The sequence below is a fragment of the Pongo abelii genome, chromosome X, assembly GCF_028885655.2.
Source record: "Pongo abelii isolate AG06213 chromosome X, NHGRI_mPonAbe1-v2.0_pri, whole genome shotgun sequence".
In the NCBI taxonomy this organism is placed as follows: Eukaryota; Metazoa; Chordata; class Mammalia; order Primates; family Hominidae; genus Pongo; species Pongo abelii.
In genome coordinates, this window is record NC_072008.2 from 2,073,195 (window position 1) to 2,098,599 (window position 25,405).

At 49.0% G+C, this 25,405-nt stretch overlaps 2 protein-coding genes across 9 annotated transcripts in view; both read right to left on the reverse strand.

The window, feature by feature from the left end:
* Positions 1–24,942, reverse strand: part of DHRSX (dehydrogenase/reductase X-linked) — a 277,695-nt gene extending 252,753 nt beyond the window's left edge. For 3 of the 5 annotated variants that reach the window (XM_063721055.1, XM_063721056.1, XM_063721053.1), the window contains exon 1: positions 24,773–24,904. In XM_063721055.1, the coding sequence (XP_063577125.1) occupies positions 24,773–24,881 (109 nt within the window). In that variant the 5' untranslated portion in view covers positions 24,882–24,904. Of the gene's footprint in view, positions 1–24,772 lie in introns of all 5 variants that reach the window. The other 2 variants (XM_024241546.3, XM_063721054.1) reach the window with 2 other exon arrangements.
* Positions 10,274–24,905, reverse strand: ZBED1 (zinc finger BED-type containing 1). Of its 4 annotated transcripts, none has more exons than XM_054544273.2 (2): positions 24,773–24,905; positions 10,274–14,624 (listed from the first exon to the last, which is right to left on the reverse strand). In XM_054544273.2, exon 2 carries the CDS (start codon positions 14,569–14,571, stop codon positions 12,487–12,489), a length of 2,085 nt encoding a protein of 694 aa, XP_054400248.1. In that variant the 5' UTR covers positions 14,572–14,624; positions 24,773–24,905; the 3' UTR covers positions 10,274–12,486. The 4 variants fall into 4 exon arrangements, with proteins under 4 accessions (XP_054400248.1, XP_054400249.1, XP_054400251.1 ...); XM_054544274.2 differs by having other exon boundaries at positions 10,274–14,621; positions 24,773–24,900; XM_054544276.2 differs by lacking the exon at positions 24,773–24,905 and adding an exon at positions 24,271–24,604 and having other exon boundaries at positions 10,274–14,621.
* Positions 24,943–25,405: the final 463 nt, after the last annotated feature.

Genomic DNA, 25,405 nt, shown 5'->3' on the forward strand with positions numbered 1-25,405 from the left:
CCGTCTCTACTAAAAATGCAAAAAAAAAAAAAAAAAAAAAAAAAAAAAAATCAGGGGTGTGGGGGCAGGCACTTACAATCCCAGCTACTCCAGAGGCTGAGGCAGGAGAACTGCTTGAACCCAGGAGATGATGGCTGCAATGAGCCGAGATTCAGCCACTGCACTCCAGCCTGGGCAACAAGAGCAAAACTCCATCGCAAAAAAAAAAAAAAAGAGAGAGACAGAAAAGAAAAGAAAAGAAAACAGACATATTCATGCTGAGATTTCTACACGGTGAAAAAAGATCTGCAACAGTGCATCACGCACCCCAAAATTTCCCAACGCTCTTAGCTAATCAAATCTATCAGGAAATTGCAATTCGAATGACTCCACAGTTTCCCAGAAAGGCAAACACTGTTCCAATAGAAAACATTCACTGCTTTTATGCACATTGTTACATCCATTCCTCAACAGGACGCCATGTAGACTGGATAAAGAAAGAGTAGAGCATATACACTATGGAATACTATGGACCCATGAAAAAGAATGGGATTGGTTGGGCATGGTGGCTCATGCCTGTAATCCCAGCACTTTGGGAGGCCGAGGCAGGCAGATTACCTGAGGTCGGTACCTCAAGACCAGACTGGCCAACATGGAGAAGCCCCATCTCTACTAAAAATACAAAATTAGCCCAGCGTGGTGGTATGCGCCTGTAATCTCAACTAGTCGGTAGGCTGAGGCAGGAGAATCACTTGAACCCAGGAGCCGGAGGTTGTGGTGAGCCGAGATCACACCACTGCACTCCAGCCTGGACAACAAGAGGAAACCCAGTCTCAAAAGAAAAAGAAAAAAAGAAAAAATGGGATGATGCCCTTTGCAGGAACATGCATGGAGGTGGAGGCCATTATCTTTAGCAAACTCACACAGGAAAAGAAAACCAAATACCACCTGTTCTCACTGATAAGCGGCAGCTAAACATTGGGTACTCATGGATACAAAGAAGGGAACAGATGCAGGGGCCTGCTGGAGGGTGGAGGGTGGGAGAAATGAGAGGATCGAAAAACTACCTATCAGGTGGTACTGGACTTCTTACCTGGATGATGAAACAATCTGTTCACTAAGCCTCCAGGACATGCAATTTACCTGCACACGTCTCCCTCAACCTGAAATAAAAGTGAAAAAAGTAGGCCGGGCGCGGTGATTCATAATCCCAGCACTTTGGGAGGCCAAGGCGGGTGGATCACCTGAGTCCAGGAGTTCCAGACTACCCTGATCAACATGCTGAAACCCTGTCACTACTAAAAATACAAAAGTAACAGGGCGTGGTAGCACACGCCTATAATCCTAGCTACGTGACAGGCTGAGGTGGGAGAATCCCTTGAACACGGGAGATGGAGGTTGCAGTGAGCCAAGATCGTGCCATTGCACTCCAGCCTGGGAGACAAGAGCAAAAGTCCATCTCAAAAAAAAAAAAAAAAAACACTACGTGACTACATATAACAGCTACTGGGAACATTTTACTGAATTTTTTTAAGCCCTTTAAAATGTTAGGGTAGTGTCTTAGGAAATCAGGGATTTCCAAAGGCGGGACTTCATGACGCCAACTTGAGTGTGAGAATGATTCCTTTCTATGTAGAAGGTGCATGCCTGCTTTGGGCTTCCACAAATCCCCGAGACCTAATAAGACATCTGTCTCCGTCACTGATCAAACAATGGGTACAACGACTTAGCGTCCACTGCAAAGCTTCATGGCAGTTAGCTCTAGCCAGTTTGTTCACAGCCGTGATTAAGGTGCCCACAGCATCCTCACTAGCCTCCAGAATGCTGCACAGTCAGCTCGCCACACAGGTGACCCCAGAAACAAGAGACAGGACTGTAACAGGGACAACATGCGGCACACCAAACACCAGAAACAGGAGACAGGACTGTAACAGGGACAATGTGCGAGATGCCAAAAACCAGAACAAGAGTCAGGAATATTATAACAGGGACAAAGTCCAGATGACATGGAAGGTGGAAGACTCATTTGTCATAGGTGGAAACAATTTATCTGTGAGCTTCAAACCAGGTGGATCAAGAATAAAAAGTGCAGCCGGACGTGGTGGCTCACACCTGTAATCCCAGCACTTTGGGAGGCTGAGGCGAATGGATCACCTGAGGTCAGGAGTTTGAGACCAGCCTGACCAACATGGAGAAACCTCATCTCTACTAAAAATATAAAATTAGCCAGGCATGGTGGCGCATGCCTGTACTCCCAGCCACTCAGGAGAATCGCTTGAACCCAGGAGGCGGGGAGGTTGCAGTGAGCTGAGATCACACCACTGCACTCCAGCCTGGGAGACACAGTAAGACTCCGTCTCAAAAAAAAAAAAAAAAAAGTTGGGACCACGAATGAAAGGTGCACAAATGCAGCCAGGGAGGGAAGCACCTTCCACCCTGGGCCCTGGAACTGCACAGGCCACCTTTTAAGTTTTCTCTCCTGTCATCCTCCCAAGCCTACACGAATATAAAGAAACACACTACAAGTCTCTGATGCAATGGGGGCATCTCCAGAAATCCGAAGATTCAGGTTCTGAATCTCTGATCTGGGTGGGGCTGGAGAGCTGCAGTTCCAGAAAGCAAATGAAGCCTGTGCTGTGATTCAGACCATTTCTTGGTAGTAAAGGTGTAGGAGAAGAAGGATGTGGACCGGGCAGGGGAAGGAATGAATGCAGTCAGGACGGTGGCTGGAGAATGTCTGAGATGGCCACTTGCAGAGAGGAGCAGGCTGGCTGCGTCTCTCACTGTGCCTGGGATGGTCGGTGACAGAGGAAACGGATACCACATAAGAGTCAGAGACTCCCAATGAAGAAACAAAAGCAGTTTACAGGATGAAAAGTAAACAGACACAGACACTCAGAAGAATGTGGCCAAGGGACCGCCACTGTGTACGAACTGAAGCCGTTTTCTAAGAATGTGGCCAAGGGACCGCTACTGTGTATGAATGAACTGAAGAGGTTCCCTAAGAATGCGGCCACGGGACTACTGCCGTGTACACACTGAAGACGTTCCCTAAGTATGTGGCCAAGAGACCGCCGCCATGTACACACTGAAGACATTCCCTAAGAATGTGGCTAAGGGACCTCCACCATGTACACACTCAAGACGTGCCCAAAGAATGCGGCCAAAGGACGGCACTGAAGACTTTCCCTAGGGATGCGGCCAAGGGACCACCACCATGTACACACTGAAGACATTCCCTAAGCATGTGGTCCAAACGACCACTGCCATGTACACACTGAAGACGTTCCCTAAGCTTGTGGCTAAGGGACCACCGCCATGTACACACTGAAGAAGTTCCCTAGCAATAAGGCCAAGTGACCGCTGCCGGGTACACACTGAAGACGTTCCCTAAGAATGTGGCTCAGGGACCACCGCCATGTACACACTGAAGACGTTCCCTAAGAATGCAGCCGGCACTGAAGACGTTCCCCTAGGCATATGACCAAGGGACCCCACTGTATACACACTGAAGACGTTCCCTAAGCATGTGGCTAAGGGACCGCCACCAAGAACACAATGAAGACGTTCCCTAAGCATGCGGCTACGGGAGTGCCGCCATGTACACACTGAAGACATTCCCTAAGAATACGGCCAAGGGACCGCCACAGTGTACACACTGAAGACGTTCTCTAAGAATGTGGCCAATGAACCACACTGTAGACGTTCCCCAAAGTCCAGAAATGGGCCTGCGAAACATCAAAGGAAAGAATGTTGTGCAGGATCCAGTCATCCCACCACTCGGTGTGTACCCAAAGGAAAGGAAATCAGCCCATCAATGGGATACCTGCCCCCGCCCCCCGTGCACTGCAGCACTACTAAGTTTCCGAGATATAGAATCAACCCATGTGTCAATCAACAGATGAGTGCATCAAGCAAATGTGGCATAGACACACAGTGGAATAGTATGCAGCCATGAAAAAGGAAATCCTGCCATTTGCAGCAACATGGATGGGACTGGAAGATACAATGTGAAGTGAAATGAACCAGGCAGAGAGAGACAAATACCGTATCATCTCATATGTAGAATGTAAAAAAGCTGAATGCATAAACGCAGAGAGTACAATGCTGGTTGCCAGGGAAGAATGCTGGAGTGTTCATCAAAGAACATAAAATTTCAGCTGGAGGCCAGGAGCGGTGGCTCATGTCTGGAATCACAATGCTATGGAAGGCTGAGGAAGGAGGACCACTGGAGGCCAGGAGTTTGAGACAAGCCTAGGCAACATAATGAAACCACATCTTTAAAAAAAAAAAAAAAAAATGAAAAAATTAGCTCAGTATGGTGGCATGCACCTGCAGTCCCAGCTACTTGGGAGGCTGAGGCAGGAGGATCGCTTCAGCCCAGGAATTCAAGACCAGCCTGAGCAACATAGCAAGACCCCATCTCTACAAAAAATTTAAAAATTAACCAGGTGTGGTGGTGTGCACCTGTAGTCCCAGCTACCTGGGAGGCTGAGGTGGGAGGGTCACCTGAGCCAGGAGTTGGAGGCTGCCATGAGCTATGAACATGACGCTGCACTCCAGCCTGGGTGCTAGGGTGAGACTGTCTCAAAAAAGATATAAATTACATTAAAATTAAATTTTTCCAGTTAGATAAAAGAAATAAATTCAAAGTTCTACCACACCACACAGTGATTATCATTAATAATAATACATTGCGTCTTTCAAAATGACTAAAAGTAGATTTTACATATTCTCACCACAAAAAAAAGTAGGTGAGGTGATATAGGTTAGAGTTAGGGTTATGTGAATATGTTAATTAGCTTGTTAATATGTTAATTAGCTTGAATGTTAATATGCTAATTGGCTTGGTTATTAATATGTTAATTAGGTTGATAATATGGTAACTAGCTTGATTTAATCATTGCACAATGTGTACTTGGATGAAAACATCACGTTGTACCTCATATATATGTATACAATTATTTTCTATAAAATAATTCGATAAAAATAGCTCGCATTTCCAGGCAGAAAGCAAAACAAGTCCCAGTTTCGAGGACAGCTGTGACATATTTAATGGTGTCTCCTCTTAATTCAACAGTTTATATGACCATGTCCCAAGGGGCTCCAAGTTGCCAAGGAAAAGATTCCAGTTATGTGCTCAAGGTGTATCCACACTGGGCCAGGCGCGGTGGCTCATGCCTGTCATCCCAGCACTTTGGGAGGCTGAGGTGGGTGGATCACCTGAGGTCAGGAGTTCAAGACCAGCTTTACCAATGTGCTGAAATCCCGTCTCTACGAAAAATATAAAAATTAGCTGGCTGTGGTGGCGGGCGCCTGTAATCCCAGCTACTCAGGAGGCTGAGACAGGAGAATAGCTTGAAACCAGGAGGCGGAGGTTTCAGTGAGCCGAGATCGTGCCATTGCACTCCAGCCTGGGCAACAGGAGTGAAACTCTGTCTTAAAAAAAAAAAAAAAAAAAATGGTATCCACACTGCAGCCTGGACCAGAAGAGATGACCTTCAAATGAGCAGACAAGGTCCTCTCACAAAGCGGCGAGTGTTCCCAGTTATTACTCGGAGGGCCAGGCCTGCTCAGGAGGGTTGGTGAGATCAGGCTGTCCACTAACAGACACCATGGCAGGGCTCATCCTCCTGAGTACATGCAAACTGCACTGAGCCGGCTCCCCATGGAACTCCAAAAACAGCCTAGCTGGGAAGAAATGGAACGTTCTGGGGGACACTGATTTTCATATTGAAATTTCCTATCTTTTTAAAGTTATTTTGGTTGAGACAGTCGCCCAGGCTATTGCCCAGCCTGGAGTGCAGTGGCATGATTGTAGCTAATGGCAGCCTCAGCCTCCTTGGGCTCAAGTCATCCTTCTGCCTCAGCCTCGCAAGTAGCTGTGACCACACACGTGTGCCACCACGTCTGGCATTTTTTTTTTTTTTTTTGAGACAGCATCTCTCTCCTTGTTGCACAGGCTGGAGTGCAGTGGTGCGATCACATTTCACTGCAGCCTCCAACTCCCTGGCTCAAGTGATCCTCCCACCTCAGCCTCCTATGTAACTGGGACTCCAAATGCACACCTTATGTCCAGCTAATTTTTTTTATTGTTACTAGAGACAAGGTCTCAGTATGTTGACCAGAGTGGTCTCAAACCCCTGAGTTCAAGTGATCCTACTGACTTAGCCTCCCAAAGTGCGGGTATTACAAGTATGAGCCACCACACCCAGCCTATTTTTATTTTATTTTTGTAGGCACAGGATCTCGCTGTTGCCCAGGCTGATCTCAAACTCAGGCTCAAAAATCATCCTCCTGCCTCAGCCTCCCAAAGTGCCGGGATGACAGGTGTGACCCATTGTGCCCGGTCTCATATCATTTTTGTATCATGAAACTTTATTATTCTTTGGATTTCTTTCCCCCAAGAACTTAAACATGTAAGAAGCAAACCAACACCTTTTAAAACCTAAACATAATTCTTACCTTGCGGATCCAGTTTTGGAAGCAATTTAAATTCTAGAAATCCTGCAGTAACTGCCTATTTGATACGTTCTCAGAGTTCCTGCCTTTCCAGTTAAACACAAAAAAAATAGGAGTCCAGTGACCTCGAACACCCCAGGGTAAGAAGCTAAAAGCCAGTTGGAACCTGAGTGTGAAAAGGCAATCACTCCTTCTGCATCAAAACATCTGCACTCACGGGTCCACCCGTCAGCCAAAAGCCACCTCAGCATTGCTACCAAAACAGGGAAAACAAAGGTGACCCTCTTTCTTTAATGCAAGCCCTCTAAGATAATGCACAACCTATGAGATCACATAAATTAGGGCACAAAGAACCCAATTGAAATCCTGGCAGAACAAGCACAACTTCTGCTTAATTGTGAACTCATTTATTTATTTATTTAGAGACAGGGTCTCACTCTGTTGCCCAGGCTGCACTAGCGTGATGCAATCTCAGCTCATTGCAGCCTTGACTTTCTGGGGTCCAGCGATCCTCCCACCTCAGTCTCCCAAGTAGCTGTGATCACACATGCATGCCACCATGTTTGGCTAATTATTATTATTATTATTATTTTTAGAGGCAGCATCTCTTGCTTTATTTTCCAGGCTGGAGTGCAGTGGTACGGTCACAGCTCACTGCAGCCTCCAACTCCCAAGCTCAAGTGATCCTCCCACCTTCGCCTCCTGAGTAGCTGGGACTACAGACATGTGCCTCCATGCCTGGCTAATTTTTTGTATTTTTAGTAGAGATGAGGTTTGGCCATGTTGCCCAGGCTGGTCTCAAACTCCTGGGCTCAAGTGATCTGCCTGCCTCGGCCTCCCAAAGTGCTGGGATCACAGGCATGAGAGCCACTGCGCCTGGCCATGCAGCTGTTTTAATAAGCAATTCTGAGAAGACACAAATGCCCCCCTGCTCTTTTGTGAGAATATTTACACAGATTACTGAATTCCAGTGACAAAAACCTCACACGTGTTACCTAAGGAAACACAGAGCCCAGAGTGTTCGATCTGCACTGTTTCTCAAACCAGAACGAATAAGTGGATTCCAATTAGTGCCTCGAGAAAAAAAGGAAAAAAGTGGCAAAAAAAAGTAAAGTAGTTTCAACAAACTCCAGCCGTTATTTTTGGAAGGCTCACTTTCCAAGAACAGTGTTTACATTTATAAATTTTTTTTCTGAATTCCTTAATGGTTGGGGCAAAAAAAGAAGTCAACAGAGCAATAATATTTCTTGACACAACATTTATATAAAATTTAGTGCCCATGAAGTGGGAGTGGAATACACGGAGTCTTGCTCTTGTCGCCCAGGATGGAGTGCAGTGGCACGATCTCAGCTCACTACAACCTCCGCCTCCCTGGTTCACGCGATTCTCCTGCCTCAGCCTCAGTACCTGGGATTACAGGTGCCCACCACCATGCCCAGCTAATGTTTGTATTTTTAGTAGAGATGGGGTTTCACCATGTTGGCCAGGCTGGTCTTGAACTCCTGACCTCAGGCGATCCACCCACCTCGGCCTCCCAAAGTGCTGGGATTACAGATGTGAGCCACCGCACCCAGCAATGGATGCTTTTAGACACAACGGCAGAACTAAGTTGTTGAGAGACAGAGAATGCATGGTCCGCAGAGCCAAAAATATTTCCTCTCTGACCCCTTAAAGTTGACACCATCACGGTACTCATGCCAAGGACCTCCGCATCTGATTGCAACACAAAAGGACAGGCAGCCGCAGCTAGGACGGAGCCCGGCTGCAAAGCCCTGAAACCTGAAAGCTTCCCAGAAGTTGCTCAGAAAGGAATCCACGCAGTTTGAGAAAATCTGGAAGAAATGAGCCAAACCCTGCTGTTTTCGTCGTCTGAAGAAATGAGCAAAACACTGCTGTTTTGCTGCAAATAGTCCTGTGAGAGTTTGCATCCTCTGTTCACCAGGCAGGGGCATGGCGAGTTCATTTTATAAAACTCTCAGGTGAGCCCCACGATTTGACGGAGCAGGAATCACTGGGAAAGGACGGGGCGGCGTGCCTGAGATCACAGTGGGGAAAACAGTAGAAGTGCTGCCCAAGCACATCTGAGACTCGGACAAGGCGCAGGAAGATCGTCGGAACAAAAGCAGGAGCTGACTGCGCCAGGAATCCGGTCTCTGGGCCTCCTCTGCACTCATGAGCAAATCAACGTCACCACCGAGATTTCGGCGCCCCAAAAACAGCCCAACCGGCTCCTTCCCACCAGCTGCCCCTTTACTAAAACATCCGAAACCTTGTTCTCACTTTCCCCAAGCTGTTTTCCTCACCCTCCAGAGGCCTGCTAGGAAAACAGTTTGAAGCAGGCAATTCTGCAAAGGGGGAAAAAAAAAAAACAACCAGCTCAGAGTTAGGGCTGTACAGCCAGATCCAAGCGTGAAAACAAAACCGAACCAAAAAATCCCACCACTGTGCGGAAGGAGTGCCACACAGGCCCGGCTGAGAACTAAGTCGGGGTTAGGGAAATGTCTCTAAGAAATCCTCAAGGACTAGAATTACTCCGAATGGGAAAAAGGTGTAAACGTGTCCCACTTAAATGAACATCACGATGCAAATGCTTAGTTATGAGGACTGAAAATGAACCCCTTTCAACCCAAAACGTGCAAGAAAAAGGAATTCGACATTTTAATGATGCCCAAGGACAGGTAGTCAACCAACAGCACTTGGAAAGGGCAAGTCTGGGCACAGGTGCACATCTGGGCCTTCCTGTGTTTCTCGGAGGCCACTGTTTTCTTAGGAGGGAGGAAAAGAGGGAGGAAGGAAAGCAGAAAGGGAAGGAAGAGAAAAGGGATGGAAGGAAAAGGAAAGAGGAAGGGAGGGAGGGAGAAAAGGGAGGGAGGGACAGAGGGAGGGAGGAAAGGAAGGAAGGAGGAAGGGAGGGAGACAGGGAGGGACAGAGGGAAGGAAGAAGGGAGGGAGGGAGGGGAGGGAAGGAGGGAGGGAAGGACAGGGGAAGGAGGGAGGGGAGGAAAGGGAGGCAGAGAGGGAGGGAAGGGAGAGAAGGAAGGAAGGAAGGGAGAAAAGGGAAGGAAGGAAGGGAGAGAAGGAAGGAAGGAAAGGGAGGGAAGGAAGGAAGGAAAGGGAGGGAAGGAAGGAAAGGGAAAGAAGGAAGGAAGGAAAGGGAAGGGAGGGAGAGAAGGAAGAAAGGAAAGAAGGGAAGGGAAGGAAGGGAAGGGAAGGGAGGGAAGGAAGGGAGAGAAGAAGAGAGAAGGAAGGGAGGGAAGGGAGGGAAGGAAGGGAGAGAAGAAGAGAGAAGGAAGGGAGGGAAGGGAGGGAAGGAGGGAAGGAAGGAAGGAAAGAAGGAAGGAAGGATTGGTTGGCTGAAGAAAAGAGGGAGGGTTGGAGGGAAGGAGGAAGGAAGGAAGAGACAATGTGAGAGGAGGTGAGGAAGACAGGAAGAGAGGGGAGATAAGGAGGCTGGGGGGAGAGGGAAGGCACCGATGCCATCCGGATCCATCCAGGCTGCCTCGTCCATCGGGCCTCCGTTTATACAACTATCCACTAAGTGAAGGAACCGGCAAAAATCTCTGCTCCCGGGGAACGCTTTTACCAGCTGCCGGCTTTATTCACTTAGAAATTTTGATACCAAAACACCCGAAAGTACATCATAACTTGAGGATTTACAGACAAGAAAGAGGAGCACAGAACTGACCGTGGGTGCCCTGGAAAAAGTTGCTTTAAACAAGGACCGCAACAAAAATAAAAATAATAAAAAACCTCCCTCCACTCCCAGGATCAAGGGGTTCAGACAAACTGCAGTCCAGACGGACACGCGGCAGACAAATGAATGAGGAGCTAATGTATTTCTCTGGTTTATTGAACAACAGTCCAACTTTAAAGCATTAAATAAGAGGCAACCATTCAGGAGGGGAACAATGGCTTAAAAATAAAAATGAAGACAGAGCCGGAACGGTTCACATTTTTCACGTGAGTGACGAAAAGCAAATGATTGTTAGAGACATAAAGGGAACGTTGGCAATGCTACAGAATTGAGCCCACAGAGGCGTGGGCTGCCCTGCGTCCCCAGCCTCGGGGCAGAACAGAGAGCAACCCCAAAGCCTGCCCCACTGTGTCCCTTCCAGCTGCCCTTCTGCTGAGAACACCCGGAGCTGAGGCTTCCAAGTTCGCGGTGGAACCGCTTCCCTTAAAAAGAAAGCAAGTGTTACATGGATTTCTCCCGCGCTTCCTTTTCTACAGACTTAAACCGGCTCAGGACATAAGGATAAAATTCTGTGTTGCTTGTAGCCCTGAGAAGTCAGCAGCTGTGAAATGCAGGTAGCTCCTGCTTCACCCTCTGACACCCAGAGTTCTTGGGGTCTCGGCAGAACATTGCCTGGAGCTGAGTGGGGTCATCCCTCCTAGACACCGTCCTCCCCAGCCCAGCTTGTCTTCACGGAGGCAGAGAACCCACTGCAGGTAGAATCCAAGCAATATGCTAAGCCTCGTGAAGTATTTTTCCTCCAGTTAAAAAGCAGTTCTACATGTTGGAAAACATCTTTCTGTTTCCCTGAATGACTGAAAGCAACTCGCAAGAATCCAGCCATGGAAAACCCCTCCGGGGGCAATATTTTAAAATTCATTTCCCCTATGGTATTGACTTTAAAAGAGAAGAATCAAGAGTCTTTTCCCGTAATCAAATAAAAAACACCCTATGTGGAAAAGCTGGCCACACGGGGGAACTGGACTTTTAGGGCTGAGACACCGAAGATATAACCTCCGGACCCGTGAGCCACCCACTTTTGTTTGGTTTTGAGACGGAGTCTCACTCTGTCATCCAGGCTGGAGTGCAGTGGCGCAGTGTTGGCTTACTGCAACCTCCACCTCCTGGGCTCAAGCGATTCTTCCGCCTCAGCCTCCCGAGTAGCTGGGATTACAAGCGTGTGCCACCGCACCTGGCTAGTTTTTTGTATTTTTAGTAGACACGAGGTTTCACCATGTTGGTTGGCCAGGCTGGTCTCGAACTCCTGACCTCAGCGTGAGCCACCATGCTCGGCCACCGCCCAGTTTTAAGGACCAACTCCACAAAGTGAATTTCGGCAGGGAGCAGGAAGCAGGCTCTCTGGCAGCAACCTGTCGAAAATACAACACATTCCACACCTTTTTTTTTTTTCTTTTTGTTTGCTTTTTGTTAAGTGCCTGCCTTTTTGTACTCATCTGTCACATTTTTAACCGAACGTTAAAAAGAAAAGGTCTCTCTTTTTAAGAAGGGCATTTTGGCTAAAAGGTCTCTTCCCCATTTCCCAGAAGCAAGAGGTCCCTGCTTGCATGAGAATGTAAACATGAATTCAGTGATCTGGACCTCGCAGAAGTCACACATGATGATCGGGAAAGGCTCCTTCGATGCCACCCAGAATGTTCCTGTGTTTCTTCTAAACCCTCCCAGGGAGAACTTGAATCAGACATGGTGTGAGTCTTAAGTATCTGTGAAGGAAGGAACAGCTCCTCTAGGCTCTGCTGCACGCAGGGAGTTGAGAGTTGGCAATTCCCAAGCAGAAGTCGTCAGGGCCCCGGGAACAGGGGAGGAAAGGAAACCCACTCAAAGCCACCTCTCTTGTGTCTTCTTTTTTCTTTTTGAGAGAGTCTCGCTCTTGTCGCCCAGGCTGGAGTGCAGTGGAGCGATCTCAGCTTACTGCAACCTCCACCTCCCAGGTTCAAGCGATTCTCTGGCCTCAGCCTCCAGAGTAGCTGGGATTACAGGCACGTGCCATCATGCCTGGCTAATTTTTGTATTTTTAGTAGAGACGGGGTTTCGCCATGTTGGCCAGGCTGGTCTCGATCTCCTGACCTCAGTTGATCTGCCCACCTCGGCCTCCCAAAGTGCTGGGATTATAGACGGGAGCCACCGCACCTGACCCTCTCTCGCTTCTCGAATCTTTCCTTTTTCCACCTTCTAGGTGTCAAAGACAGTGGATGGTCTCTGAGGTTCAAAACCAAGCTGACTGGGTAAGTATTTACAGCAAAGCATCCAATGGGCTGCTGCGGGGATGACTTGTAAGACAACAGGCTTCCTCGCTACAGGAAGCTGCTGTCCCTGATGCCAAAGAAACCGCCGCTGACGCCATCCCCCAAGGAGAACACCTGCTCCTGGTCCAGGCCCCACTCCCCCTCGTCCTGGTCCTCGGGTTCTGCCTCCGCCCCACTCCGGGCGTTCTCATACAGAAACACCTGCTCGTCCACGTGTGCGGGAGCCAGCCGGTTCCTCTTGGCGCTGACCACGTTGGCGGCAGAACCGAAGAGACGCTCAGGCGCGACGCGCGTGGCCGTCACGCACCAGTACTTCTGCAGCACCTTGGGCAGCAGGGGGAAGAGGGCCAGGCGGTCTGACCACCACTTGAGGGGGTCTTCGTTGAGGCCAAGCACCTTCTGGGACTTGAAGTTGCTCAGCTCCTCCACCACCTGGGCATGCCACTCTTCCTGGTCCTCCACGCCGCCTGTCTGGCAGAAGATCTCGGCCAGCATGTTGTTGATGACGCTGGTGGGCGGAGGCGTGGACGTCCGCATGAGCTTCTTTACGGGAGGCTCCTCAGGCACCGGGAAGATCTTGTCCTCGGCCGGCCGGTAGCCGCCGTCTTTGACCTTGTCCAGCAGGCCCTTGGCCTCTTCCACCACGCGGTTCTCCACCTGCTGCCGCTCGAAGGCAGAGAGGAAGGGCAGCCTCTTGTAGCGGGGGTCCAGGAAGGTGGCGACGTTGAGAAACATGTCAATCTCGGGCGTCTCCTGGTAGGTCTTGGAAAGCTCCTTGGCGATGACCTCCTTGGCCATGCTGAGCTCCTTGGAGTCAGTCTCCTTGATGTTGAGCGTGGTGTTGAGGAGCATGTGCAGCAGCGGCTTCACCATGCTGATGGTGGGGTACTTGGAGGCCGACAGCATCTCGGCCACCTGCTTGAAGGGCTGCAGGAGCTCGACCAGCCCCTCAATGGTGGCCCACTCGCTGGCCTCCAGCATGAGGTGGTGGTTGTTGCTGTCCTCCACCAGGACCCCGGCGATGACGAACTGCTGCTCCTTGAGGCGCTGCAGCATGGCCAGCGTGCTCCCCCACCAGGAGACGCGGTTGCTCACCAGCATGCAGTGGGCCATGTTCTGCTGCTTCTGCTTCTCATAGAGCATGTACATGGCCACGGCAGACTGCTGGAAGTATTCCACCAGTTTGCGACAGCGCGACAGCAGTGCCCCCAGCTTCGGGAGCTGGAAGGCCTGCTGGATGCCGGCATTGAAGGTGTGGCCCAGGCAGGGCATGTGCACGGCGATGTCCAGCAGGGAGCACGCCTTCACGATGTCCTTGCCGTAGTTGGTGGTGGCCCCGAAGACCTTGGCGCTGATGCCCCACTCGATGAAGACCTCATAGAGCACCCGCGTAATGGTCTCCGCTGTGTTCTCTTCGGGCACCTCGAAGGTCTTCAGGCAGCGGGAGCCCACGGACAGGCAGTTGGGGACGCCCAGGCCCAGGAAGTGAGCGGCCAGCGTGACGTAGGCGCGGTTCTGGTTCTCACTCCTCCACATGTCGGTGGAGATGCCACACCAGGTGGCCTCGGCCAGCTCCTTCAGGATCACCTCCCGGACGGCCCCGTACTTCTCAGGGATGGCCTTGGTGGAGATGTACTTCCGGCTGGGCAGCTCGTACCGGGGGTCGGCCGTCTTCAGCAGCACCTTGAAGGTGGGCTCATCCACGATGGAGGCCGGGTACAGCCCCTCGCAGATGAGGCCCAGCACGGCGGCCGTCAGTTCCTGCTGCTTCTTGCTGTCATAGCCGTGGCCGGCCTTGACGGCCAGCGCGTCCTGCCCGGGCTGCTGGGACGACTCGGGCTTCAGCTTGGAGAAGGCGGTGGCAAAAGCCTCACGCATCTGCTCCGTGTTGCTCTTGACGAACTCGCAGAATTCCTCGGGGTGGTTCTTCTCCAGGTGGTAGGACAGGTTGGAGGTGTTTCCGGAGTAGGCAATCTGGGCCATGCAGATGCGGCAGTAGATTTTCTTCCACTGCAGGATGCATCCCTCGGCGTTGGTGTCGAAGCCGAAATACTTCCACACCTTGCTCTTGGCGCGGGGGTGGGCCACCAGCTTCAGGTCTGTCTGGGAGCTCTCCAGGCTTTTATTCTCCATTGCTTCTCCACCGGAGCCTGCCTGCTGGACGGCTGCTCACGCGTGGGGACCTGCTGAGAAGGGCCAAGACAAACACAGCATGAGAAGGGACCCAGGCACGCATGGGAGCCCTGCTGGGGAGACAGCCAGGGTGCCGGGGCAGCTCCGCTTTCAACCAAAGGGCACTGGGGCCGGACGACTGGACCTTCCTTGCGGGTCACTTTTGCAGAGCAGAGGAGGGAACCTAGCGCAGGAAGACACTCTTTCTTCCACGTTAATCCGACTGCAGCGATGCCGCACGTGTCAACATACAGGTTTGCGAATGAGCACGGCATTTTTGCAGGGCTGTACCTGACAAGTGCCTTTACTTTTTTTTTTTTTTTTTTGAGACAGAGTTTCGCTCTGTCACCCAGGCTGCAATGCAGTGGCGTGATCTCAGCTCACTGCAACGTCCGCTTCCTGGGTTCAAGCGATTTTCCTGCCTCAGCCTCCTGAGTAGCTGGGATTACAGGCGCCTGCCACCACGCCTGGCTAATTTTTGTATTTTTAGTAGAGACAGGGTTTCACCATGTTGGTCAGGCTGGTCTCGAACTCCTGACTTCAGGTGATCCACCCGCCTCGGCCTCCCAAAGTGCTGGGATGACAGGCGTGAGTCACCGCACCCAGCCTGACAATGCCTCTGTCATCGCAGGGTCTTGTTGTTCCTGTTCTAAGAGCTTTCCCAAGCACCTGCCACGTGGGAAAGCCCCGTAGATCTTTTCTGGGGACGAAGCCTACATAGAAGAGTCCACAAGCGGCCAGGCAGACCCCCCACTGCCAACCATCACAGCAAGAATCTCTGTCGAATGCCACCTCAGCTTCATTAACTGCATTAAAGAAGCCACACAGGACCTCCATCTGACTAAAGCCGGCTTTCCTATGGCTAAGAGGTATTGCACACTCTTCTGAAACTTTATGGTTTAAAATGAAGCCATGTGGAACGTCACAGGCTTTGTTTTCAGCACAGGTGCATCCGTGATCTGTAAGCACGTCTGAAGAAGCATGGATTTCTCAATCCCTGGAACTTCTCAAAATGCCCCATTGTGTCCAGTCACACCTGTGGGCAGACAGGCCCAACTGGGCAAATATCACACACCTTTGCAAACATCGGGCACTTGGTGTGGAGGCTTAGATGACCCAGAAGCCAGTCCCCAGGGTTCCTGTTGAGGTTGAATGCTCACACATACAGGCCCTTCCAGCTGCCACTCAGGAGGCCACCTCTGTGACTGGGTTGCCCAAAATGACAGCTGGGCTTTGTTAAAAGGTGTAATTGTGTCTGCAAGTGTCCAGTACAGTGCTCAGGAGGGTAAATAACAAAATGCACCACCCAGGCACGTTCAGAGTGTTGGGATACAGTCAGTGCTAGGAGGCATATTTCAATGATGACTATAGTGGGTCGAAAAGCGTCCTCCCCTACCAAAGAAAATCTGTATCCACCTGGTACTTGTGTATGGGACCTTGTTTGGAAAAAGGGTCTTTGCAGATGTATTAATAATGAAGGTAAGGATCTTAAGACGAGATTATTCTCAATTGGGGTGGTCCTAAATGCAGTGACCAGTGTCCTTAATAGAAGACAGATGAGGAGACACAGACACAGAGGAGAAGACCACATGGAGACAGAGGCAGAGACTGGAGTGATGCGGCCACAAGCCCAGAACGCCTGGAACCCCCAGGAGCTGGGAGAGGCAGGAAGGATCCTCCCCTAGAGCCTCCAGAATGAACTGGATAAAATCATGGTGGATTGAACAGTGGCCCCCAGAAAGATCTGTCCACATCCTAAAGCCCAGGATGTGCAATGAGATCTTACTTGGTTATAAGGAATTTTGTAGATCTAATGACTTAAGGATCTGGAGATGAGATCATCCGGGATTTGGGTGAGCCCTAAATGCAGTGACCGATGTCCTTATAAAAGACAGAAGAGGAGACACAGACACAGAGAAGGCCACATGGAGACAGAGACTAGAGTGATGATATGGCTGGCCTGAAGCCCAGGGACGCCAGGAGCCCCCAGGAGCTGGGAGAGGCAGGAAGCATCCTCCACCTAAGTCTCTGGAGGGAGCGCAGCCCTGAGACACTTTGATTTCAGACTTCTGGCCTCCAGAACTGGGAGAGAATAAGCTATGGTTTTAAGCCCTCCGGTTTCTGGTACTTTATTAAAGCAAGGTATTCTGAAGGTTCATTTTGCCCCAAATAATGAGTGGAGGTATTAGAAAGGCCCCCCGTCTTCACGGGCAGTCGCGGCCTGCGTTGCTGGCTTTCCGTCAACGGTACCTGCCCAGTGCTTTTTAGGGAGACGCCGCCACGTGCCGGGTGATCTGGGCATCACCAGAGCCCAGCAGCGCCACTTCCCAAGACTGGGGTGCAAGGATGGGGGTCCTGTGACCAATGGCAGCACCCTGGTTTGTTCTAAGGTAGCAAGCCCAGAGAATGAATAACATGACCGGGACTTCCAGAAAACGAGGAAACCCCAAGCTGCATGTTCTGCAGCCGAGTTAGGGTGGGGCCCCTGGATTACACAGTCAATGGAGGGGGAAAAGAATCTCAAGAGGCCTCGGTCTAGCTCTGAAATGCTCGCTTTTAAGTCCGACCTGAGTGACAGGACACAGCTGTATCAGATCGTCCATCATCATCATCATCATATTATTATTATTATTATTATTATTATTATTATTATTATTATTATTATTTGGCTGAAACAGGTTTTGGTACTTGGGAGGAAAAGGTTTACATTCCATTATTATTATTTGTGCTATTAGGCTGAAAGAGGTCCCAGTCCTCAAACAAAAGTTTACATTCTATTTAGTATTATTATTATTATTATTATTATTATTATTATTATGTGGCTGAAAGCGGTTCTGGAACCTGAAGGAAAAGTTTCAATTCCATTATTATTATCATTTTTATTATTATTATGATTACGCTGGAAGAGGTCCCAGTACCAGTAACAAAGGTTTATATTCTAATTATTATTGTTGCGGTTGTTATTATTATTAGGCTGAAAAAGGTCTCAGTACCTGTAGCCAAGATTTTTATGCTGGCGCCAGGCACGGTGGCTCACGCCTGTACTCTCAGCACTTTGGGAGGCCGAGGTGGGTGGATCACCTCAGGTCAGGAGTTTGAGACCACTCTGGACAACATGGTGAAACCCCTTCTCTACTAAAAATACAAAATTAGCCGGGCGTGGTGGTGGTACATGCCTGTAGTCCCAGCTACTCGGGAGGCTGAGGCACGAGAATCGTTTGAACCCGGGAAGCGGAGGTTGCAGTGAGCCGAGATCGCGCCATTGCACTCTAGCCTGGGCAACAAGCGCAAAATTCCATCTCAAAAAAGAAGAAAACAAAAGAGAAGATTTATATGCTATTATTACTATTATTTTTAGGCTGGAAGAGGTCCCCAATACCTGGAAGAAAAGTTTATACTCAGTTATTATTATCTGTCTGAAAGAGGTCCTGAAAGCTGGAGCAAACATCCATATTCTATTATTATTATTGTGATTATTTGACTGAAAGAAGTCCCAGTGCCTGGGGCAAAGGTTTATATTCTATTATCATTGTTGTTATTATTATTTGGCTGAAACAGGTCCTGGTACCTGTAGCAAAGGTTTATATTATTATATTATTATATTATTATTATTATTAGGCTGGAAGAGGTCTCGATACCTGGAACAAAAATTTTCATTCTATCATTATCATTATTATTATTATTATTAGGCTGAAAGAGGTTCTGGAACCTAGAGCAAAGGTTTTTATTCTATTATTATTACTTTTGTTATTAGGCTGAAAGAGGTCCCAGTAACAGAACAAAAGTTTACATTCTATTTTATTATTATTTGGCTGAAAAAGGTACCAGGACCTGTAGTAAAGGTTTATATTCTATGATTATTATTAGGCTGAAAGAAGTCCGGGTACCTGGAACAAAAGTTTATATTTTATTATTATTATTTAGCTGAAAAAGGTTCTGGCACTTCAGTCAAAGGTTTATGTTCTATTATTATCATTTGGCTCACAGGTGTCCCAGTACCTGGACCAAAGGTCTGTATTCTGTTAATACTATTCTTATTATTACTATCTGGCTGAAAAGAGGTTCTGGTACCTAGAGCCAATTTTTATATTCCACTATTATTATTATTTGGCTGAAAGAGGTCCCAGTACGTAAAAGAAAAGTTTATATTCTATTATCATTATAATTATTATTACTATCATTATTATTGGTCTGAAAGAGGTCCTAGTACTATGAACAAAGGTTTATATTCTATTATTATTATTATTTGGCTGAAAGAGCTCCCAGGACCTGAAGCAAAGGTTTATATTCTATCATTATTATCATTATTACTATTGTTATTATTATTACTGGGCTGAAAGAGGTCACAGTACCCTGAACAAAGGTTTATATTCTATTATCATTATTATTGTTATTATTTGGCTGAAAGACGTTCCAGGAGATGAAGCAAAGGTTTATATTCTATCATTATTATCATTATTACTATTATTATTATTATTACTGGGCTGAAAGAAGTCGCAGTACCCTAAGCAAAGGTTTGTATTCTATTATCATTAATATTATTATTTGGCTGAAAGACGTTCCAGGACGTGAAGCAAAGGTTTACATTTTATCATTATTATCATTATTCCTATTGTTGTTATTATTATTGGGCTGAAAGACGCCCCAGTACCATGAACAAAGGTTTATATTCTATTATTATTAATATTATTGTTATTATTTAGGTGAACAAAGGTTTGTATTCTATTATGATGATCATTATTATTTGGCTGAAACAGGTCTAGTACCTGGAGCGAAGTGTTGTACTGAGAGCCGAAATTCACAAACCCCTAACCAAGTGACTCCTGGATGGAGAAACAAGAAGCTCCCTCCCACATGTCTCCTGCTGTCAGAATTCCATGGGACTCCCAGATAAAGAACCGTCCACACAGTAGGTGGGTTCCACCTGAACCCACGTAACAGCCACAGCAGAGCTGGCCTTCTGCAGTGAGTACCCTCCTTCCTCCTTCCTCCTCCCTCCTCCCTCCTCCCTCGCAGTGCTGCCGTGCACGCAAGGCCACAAATAAAGGTTGCTGCAAACCAGCCTCTCACTGCCTCATTCTTCAAGACTGGTGCAGCATCCCCAGTGGGGGGGGGGGGTCTTGGGGGGACACTCCCCAAAACGCTCTCAGGGGGCCGGCGATTTCACATTTCCAATTGCACATCCATGAGAGGCCAGTGGATGTGCCTCACATGACTCTTACCAGAATGACACGTCACAAGAGACCAGTGTGAAGCAGAGTAAGGAGCCAGCCGCCGTCTGTCCCTTTGTGGATGAGGCTCAAAAAACCCTAAAACTCAGCCACTCTTCTCCCTAAGTTTTTGTTATTTGGGAAATGACAATCATTTTTCTTTTAAAAAACATACAGCACATGGCCAAAGGGTACCAAGTTTCTGTTCGACGGGAGAAATCAGTTTCAGTGACCTACTACTGCACAGCGTGGCGGCTATAGTTAATAGTGTATGACATATTTCAAAATTACTAAAAGAGCTTTTTATTTTTTATTTATTTATTTTTTTTTGAGACGGAGTCTCGCCCTGTTGCCCAGGCTTGAGTGCGGTGGTGCGATCTCGGCTCACTGCAACCTCCGCCTCCCGGGTTCACACCATTCTCCTGCCTCAGCCTCCCGAGTAGCTGGGACTACAGGCGCACACTGCCACACCCAGCTAATTTTTTGTATTTTAGTAGAGACGGGGTTCTACTCTATTGCCCAGGCTGGTCTCAAACTCCTGAGCTCAGGCAATCCACCCGCCTCAGCCTCCCAAAGTGCTGGGATTACAGGCATGAGCCACCCCACCCGGCCCGCTAATAGAGATTTTAAATGTCTTGCGTGCAGTGTATACTGCTCGGGTGATGGGTGCACCAGAATCTCACAAATTACCACTAAAAAACTTACTCATGGAACCAAACACCACCTGTTCCCCAATAACCTATGGACATAAAAAACAGAAAAATAGCTAAAAGAGATTTTAAATATTCCCACCACAAAGGAAAAATAGCGGGTGACAGATATTAGTTTGATTTAATTATTCTACAATGCAAACATACAGCAAAGCATCACACTGTGCCCCATAAATGTACACATTTATATATTTATATAAAAATATCAATTTTTTATTTACATCTAAATTATATAAATATAACTTATTTGTATTTTATATTTCTAGAAAAGTATAAATTATTCTAAAAATACATATATTTAATAAAAATAAAATATAAAAACAATAAATATATTACACACATTTTTGGTAGTAACATGTAATTGGCCTGTTACCATTACTTTTAAATAAATTGTTAAATGTGTTTTAAATTTCTGTTTTAATGTCTAACAGGATGACTTATTGACTGTTATAATCTACAAAAACAAAAACAGTCTGGGGTCCTCATTTTTTTGAAAGGGATTCTATGATCAAGAAGTTGGAGGCCGGGGGCAGGGGCTCACCCCTGTAATCCCAGCAATTTGGGATGCCAAGGTGGACTATCACCTGAGGTCAGGAGTTTGAGAACCAGCCTGACCAACATGGAGAAACCTCATCTCTACTAAAAATACAAAATGAGCCAGGCATGGTGGCACATGCCTGTAATCCCAGCTACTCGGGAGGCTGAGGCAGGAGAATCGCTTGAACCCAGGAGGCAGAGGTTGTGGTGAGCTGAGATCACGCCATTGCACCCCAGCCTGGGAAACAAGAATGAAACTTGGTCTCAAAAAAAAAAGAAAAAGAAAAAGAAGAAGTTGGAAAACTGCTGTTTTTACTTCTACCTGATTTCTAATAGCCACTGTTCACTACTCATAAAACCAACAAGAATTAACTTTCCCTTTACAGGTTAAAAAAAAAATAGTTTGAAAAGTAGGACTTCTATAAATAGCTTTGTAAGTGGGCCAGTTGGCATATTTTGTGTAAATACTCACTCCTGTGGTACAGCATTTACGAGTCCATTTTGCATCCCAGAAAGTGAAGGAATATTCTGCGGCCTATTATTTGCAATAGAACTTTTAAGAAAAATTCTGTAGCAGTGTGGGAACGGGACGTGACTGCAGGTACCATCCATTTTCTCTCCTTTGCAAAACTCATTGATGCATCAGAGAAAATGTAATTTCTAAACAGATCACCCTGTTATTAATACTGGTGGGTAGAGACTTTCTTTACTCAATAGGATCATTTTCAACAGATTTCAGGCCATATCAATGTTCAAGTTTTGATGCCATATTAGGATATTAAATGCACTGATTAAATCATCTATTTTAAAATCCAACCAACAGATACACCTTATTGAATGGGCCGCATGGATACAGTCTTAAGAACACAGAGACAGACCCTCTTATGGGAATTCTCAATTTGCTTCTAAACCCCCTCTGTAAAGGCATGACCAACATCTATGATTAATTTGTAATTATCTTGTTTTTCCATGATGAACTGTAAGAAGACACCATTTAGGAGTGGATTCCAGCCACAATTTCTTCCTTCTCATACCATGTAAGTCAACTCATGTGGAAGGTGTAACCCAGGCATTTCCTTTGTAAGATACCTAAGAACACGCTCCACTTGGAAGTTCTAAGAAAAAACTGCCCTTGCTTCCAATCTGCAGTGGGGAAATTGGCCCTCTTGGTTATTCAAACAGCTTAGCTCAAATGCCCTGGACAAAGTTCAATGTTTCCTCATCAACAGCGAAGGCCTACCAGAGAGAAGCAAATAAAAAATGCCGTTTAGGAAGCTGGCCACCAGCAGACCAAGGAAAACAGCATTCCTCCACCGGTATCGGAAATTATTTTTAATCCATACATAGGAAGGGGCTCGATGAGGGCAAGCCACGGAAGTTAATCTTTAGAGAAGGCCATTCTGTTTCAACACACACACATACGCGGGTACAGATTCCCTTGGCAGACACGTGACTTCACCAGAAGCTTGTCCTCTTTAACAACCTTCTGTTGTTGTTTAATCAGTAAATGGGGAAAAAAAAAACAAAAACAAAAAAGATTCCAGCCCTCCTTTCTAATGCACAAAGAGCAAGTTTTTCAAAGGCCAGCATTTTGGTGAGCTGCTGCAGGAACCCCGGCCTCTTCTGCAAGGGCCCAAACAGGCCCTTAAGGAGGTTTAAGGGGACGTTTCTGTAAGCAAAACTGCCCAGATAAACATAATCTTCTGCCAGACTCCACACAATTGTTGAGCTGCTGTAAACCGTTCACCTTGCAACTGATCACTTACTTCAAACAAACAAGCTCTCCCACCCTCCGAAAGCCTGACTACAGTTCCCTTTACTCTTCTCCTTCTACGCACTTGTAATTATGCTAAGTGGGTTCAAAAAAAAATACTGAAGGCCAGTTTGGCAGAAAAAGAAAAGCTTAGCTCACAGAAAACTCAAAGCTCTTTTTCTCTGGCTAGAGGCGGGAGAGAGTGAGGCTCATTTTAAAACATCCACTCCAGGCATGCTTCTCAAAGTGTGGCACTGGGACCCCTGGGGTTCCCTCAGTGGGTGCACAGTGGAAGTCAAAAGTCATTTCACAATAAGGCACCCAAGCACTTCGCCTGGCTGACTCCCAGTCTCCCAGAGGCGTGCAGCAGTGTCTTCCAGAGGCCTCCTGACATGCCATGAAACTGTCTACAGAGGCAGAAATAACAGCTCTCTTCTTAGGCTGGACATTTAAGACATTCGGGGCAACGTACACCACCACCCCCACCACACTGACCCTCTGAACGCTCTGTTTTGGAAAACTGTTATTTTTGAAACAAAGTATCATTCAACCTAACATGGAATTAACATTCCCTTTATTCCAGTTCACAAATAATTGTTTACAGGTTTCTAGGTTTAAATTGAGAATATGGACCAGCACAGTGGCGCTCTGTCTGTAATCCCTGCAGTTTGGGAGGCCCAGACTGGAGGACTGCTGCAGGCCAGGGGTTCAAGACCAGCCTGGGCAACATGGTGAGAAGCCATCTCCACAGAAAATTTAAAACATTAGCCAGGCGTGGTGGCTCACGCCTGTAAACCCAGCACTTTGGGGGACCCAGGTAGGAGGACTGCTTCGGCCCATGAGTTTCAGACCAGCCTGGGCAACGTAGCAAGACCTTATTGCTACAAAAAAAATTTAAACATTAGACAGGTGTGGTGGCTCACACCTGTAATCCCAACAGTTTGGGAGGCAAAGGCAGGAAGATCGCTTGAGTCCCGGAGTTTGAGACCAGCCTGAGCAACACAGCAAGACCCGGTCTACAAAAATTTAAAACATTAGTCGGATGCAGTAGCTGGCGCCTGTAATGCCAGCACTTTGGGAGGCTGAGGCAGGAGGACTGCTTGAGCCCAGGAGTTCGAGAGTAGCCTGGGCAACAGAGCAAGACTTCATCTCTACTTCCTATTACAAAAAAAAAAAAAATTAATTAATTCAGAACCTGCAAACCTATGAATAGAAGTAATCTGCATACACAAAACACAGTGGCGGTCATCAGTGATGAGTTCAGACAGTAATCGGGTCCTGCAAAGTTGGAGATTATGACTCAGAGATGTTTACACAGGCCAAGGAAACAAAGTTGCCACTTAACGGGCCTGCCCTCCCCACGAGACCTCCGGGGCTCCCCAGTGCCCGAGAAGCAGCCTCTGGGCCCCCTCTGGAGACGTCCTCCGGAGAAGGGCCCATCTTCACTTACCCTGGGGTGGGTAGGGGTCGAGGTCCCCGGGACACCCGCTCCTCCCCTCCGGGGCCTGGCGGGGGCGCGCGGTCACTGGCCGACCGCAGGCGGCAGGCAGAGCCGCCTGAGGTCTTGGGCGCGGGGCGTGCGAGCCCCCGGGTCCGCGGCCATGGCCCGGAGGTGTCAGGGTGCGCGGGGGGGCGGCTGCACGGGGGCTGCTAGGTTGGAGCCCGACCCGGGACAGGCGGGGAGGCCACACGCGCGGGGAGGGAAGGGTCGGGCCGGGTCGGGCCAGGCGCGCAGAAGAGCGGGCGGGGACGGGAAACGCGGGGCGGGGAGGTCCCAGGCGCGCACGCCCCCCCCAACCCCGGCCCCACCGCGACCCCCGCCCAGCCCCACTTCCGGGAGCGCCACCGCCTCGCCAAGGTCACGCGGAGCCCCCACGCCCCCGCCCCCGAGCCAGCCCGCGCCCACCCGGGTCCCCGGAGCCCTGACCCCCGCCCCGCCCCGCCCCGCTGACCTGGCTCCACGAAGCCCCCGCGGCAGCGCCGCAGCAGCTGCGCCAGGATCACCGCGGCGCCTGCCGCGTAGACCCGCAGGGCCGCCCGCGCCGCAGACAATGGCGACATGGCTGCCCCGGCCGCGCCGCCGCCGCTTCCGCGCCGCCCGCGGGACTCTGCGCCCTCCCGCCCGGACGGACGGCGGAAACGCGCGCGCCCCGGACCGCCCCCTGCCCGCCCCGGACCGCCCCGGCCTGCGGGGAACCCCCAACCCCAGACCCCGCCCGGGCCCTCTGGGATCCCGCACCGCCTGCAGGACTGGGGACCCCGAGCGGACAACCGACCCCAGCCAGGACACCCACCCAGGACCACAGACTCCAGCCAGGAACCCCCCCCTGCAAGGACCATAGACTTCAGCCAGGACCCCCCCACCGCAGGACCACAGACCCCAGCCAAGACCCCCCCGAGAACCACAGACCCCAGCCAGAACGCCACCCCAGGACCACTGACCCCAGCCAGGACCCCCCCCTTCAGGACCACAGACCCCAGCAGGGACCCCACACACACACACACCCAGCCAGGACCACAGACCCCAGCCAGGAATCCCCGCCAGGACCACAGACCCCAGCAGGGATCCTCCACACCTCCGCCAG

Excerpts from the sequence above, each read along its gene's own strand:
- ZBED1 (XM_054544273.2), bottom strand. The coding sequence starts at position 14,571 with ATGGAGAATAAAAGCCTGGAGAGCTCCCAGACAGACCTGAAGCTGGTG.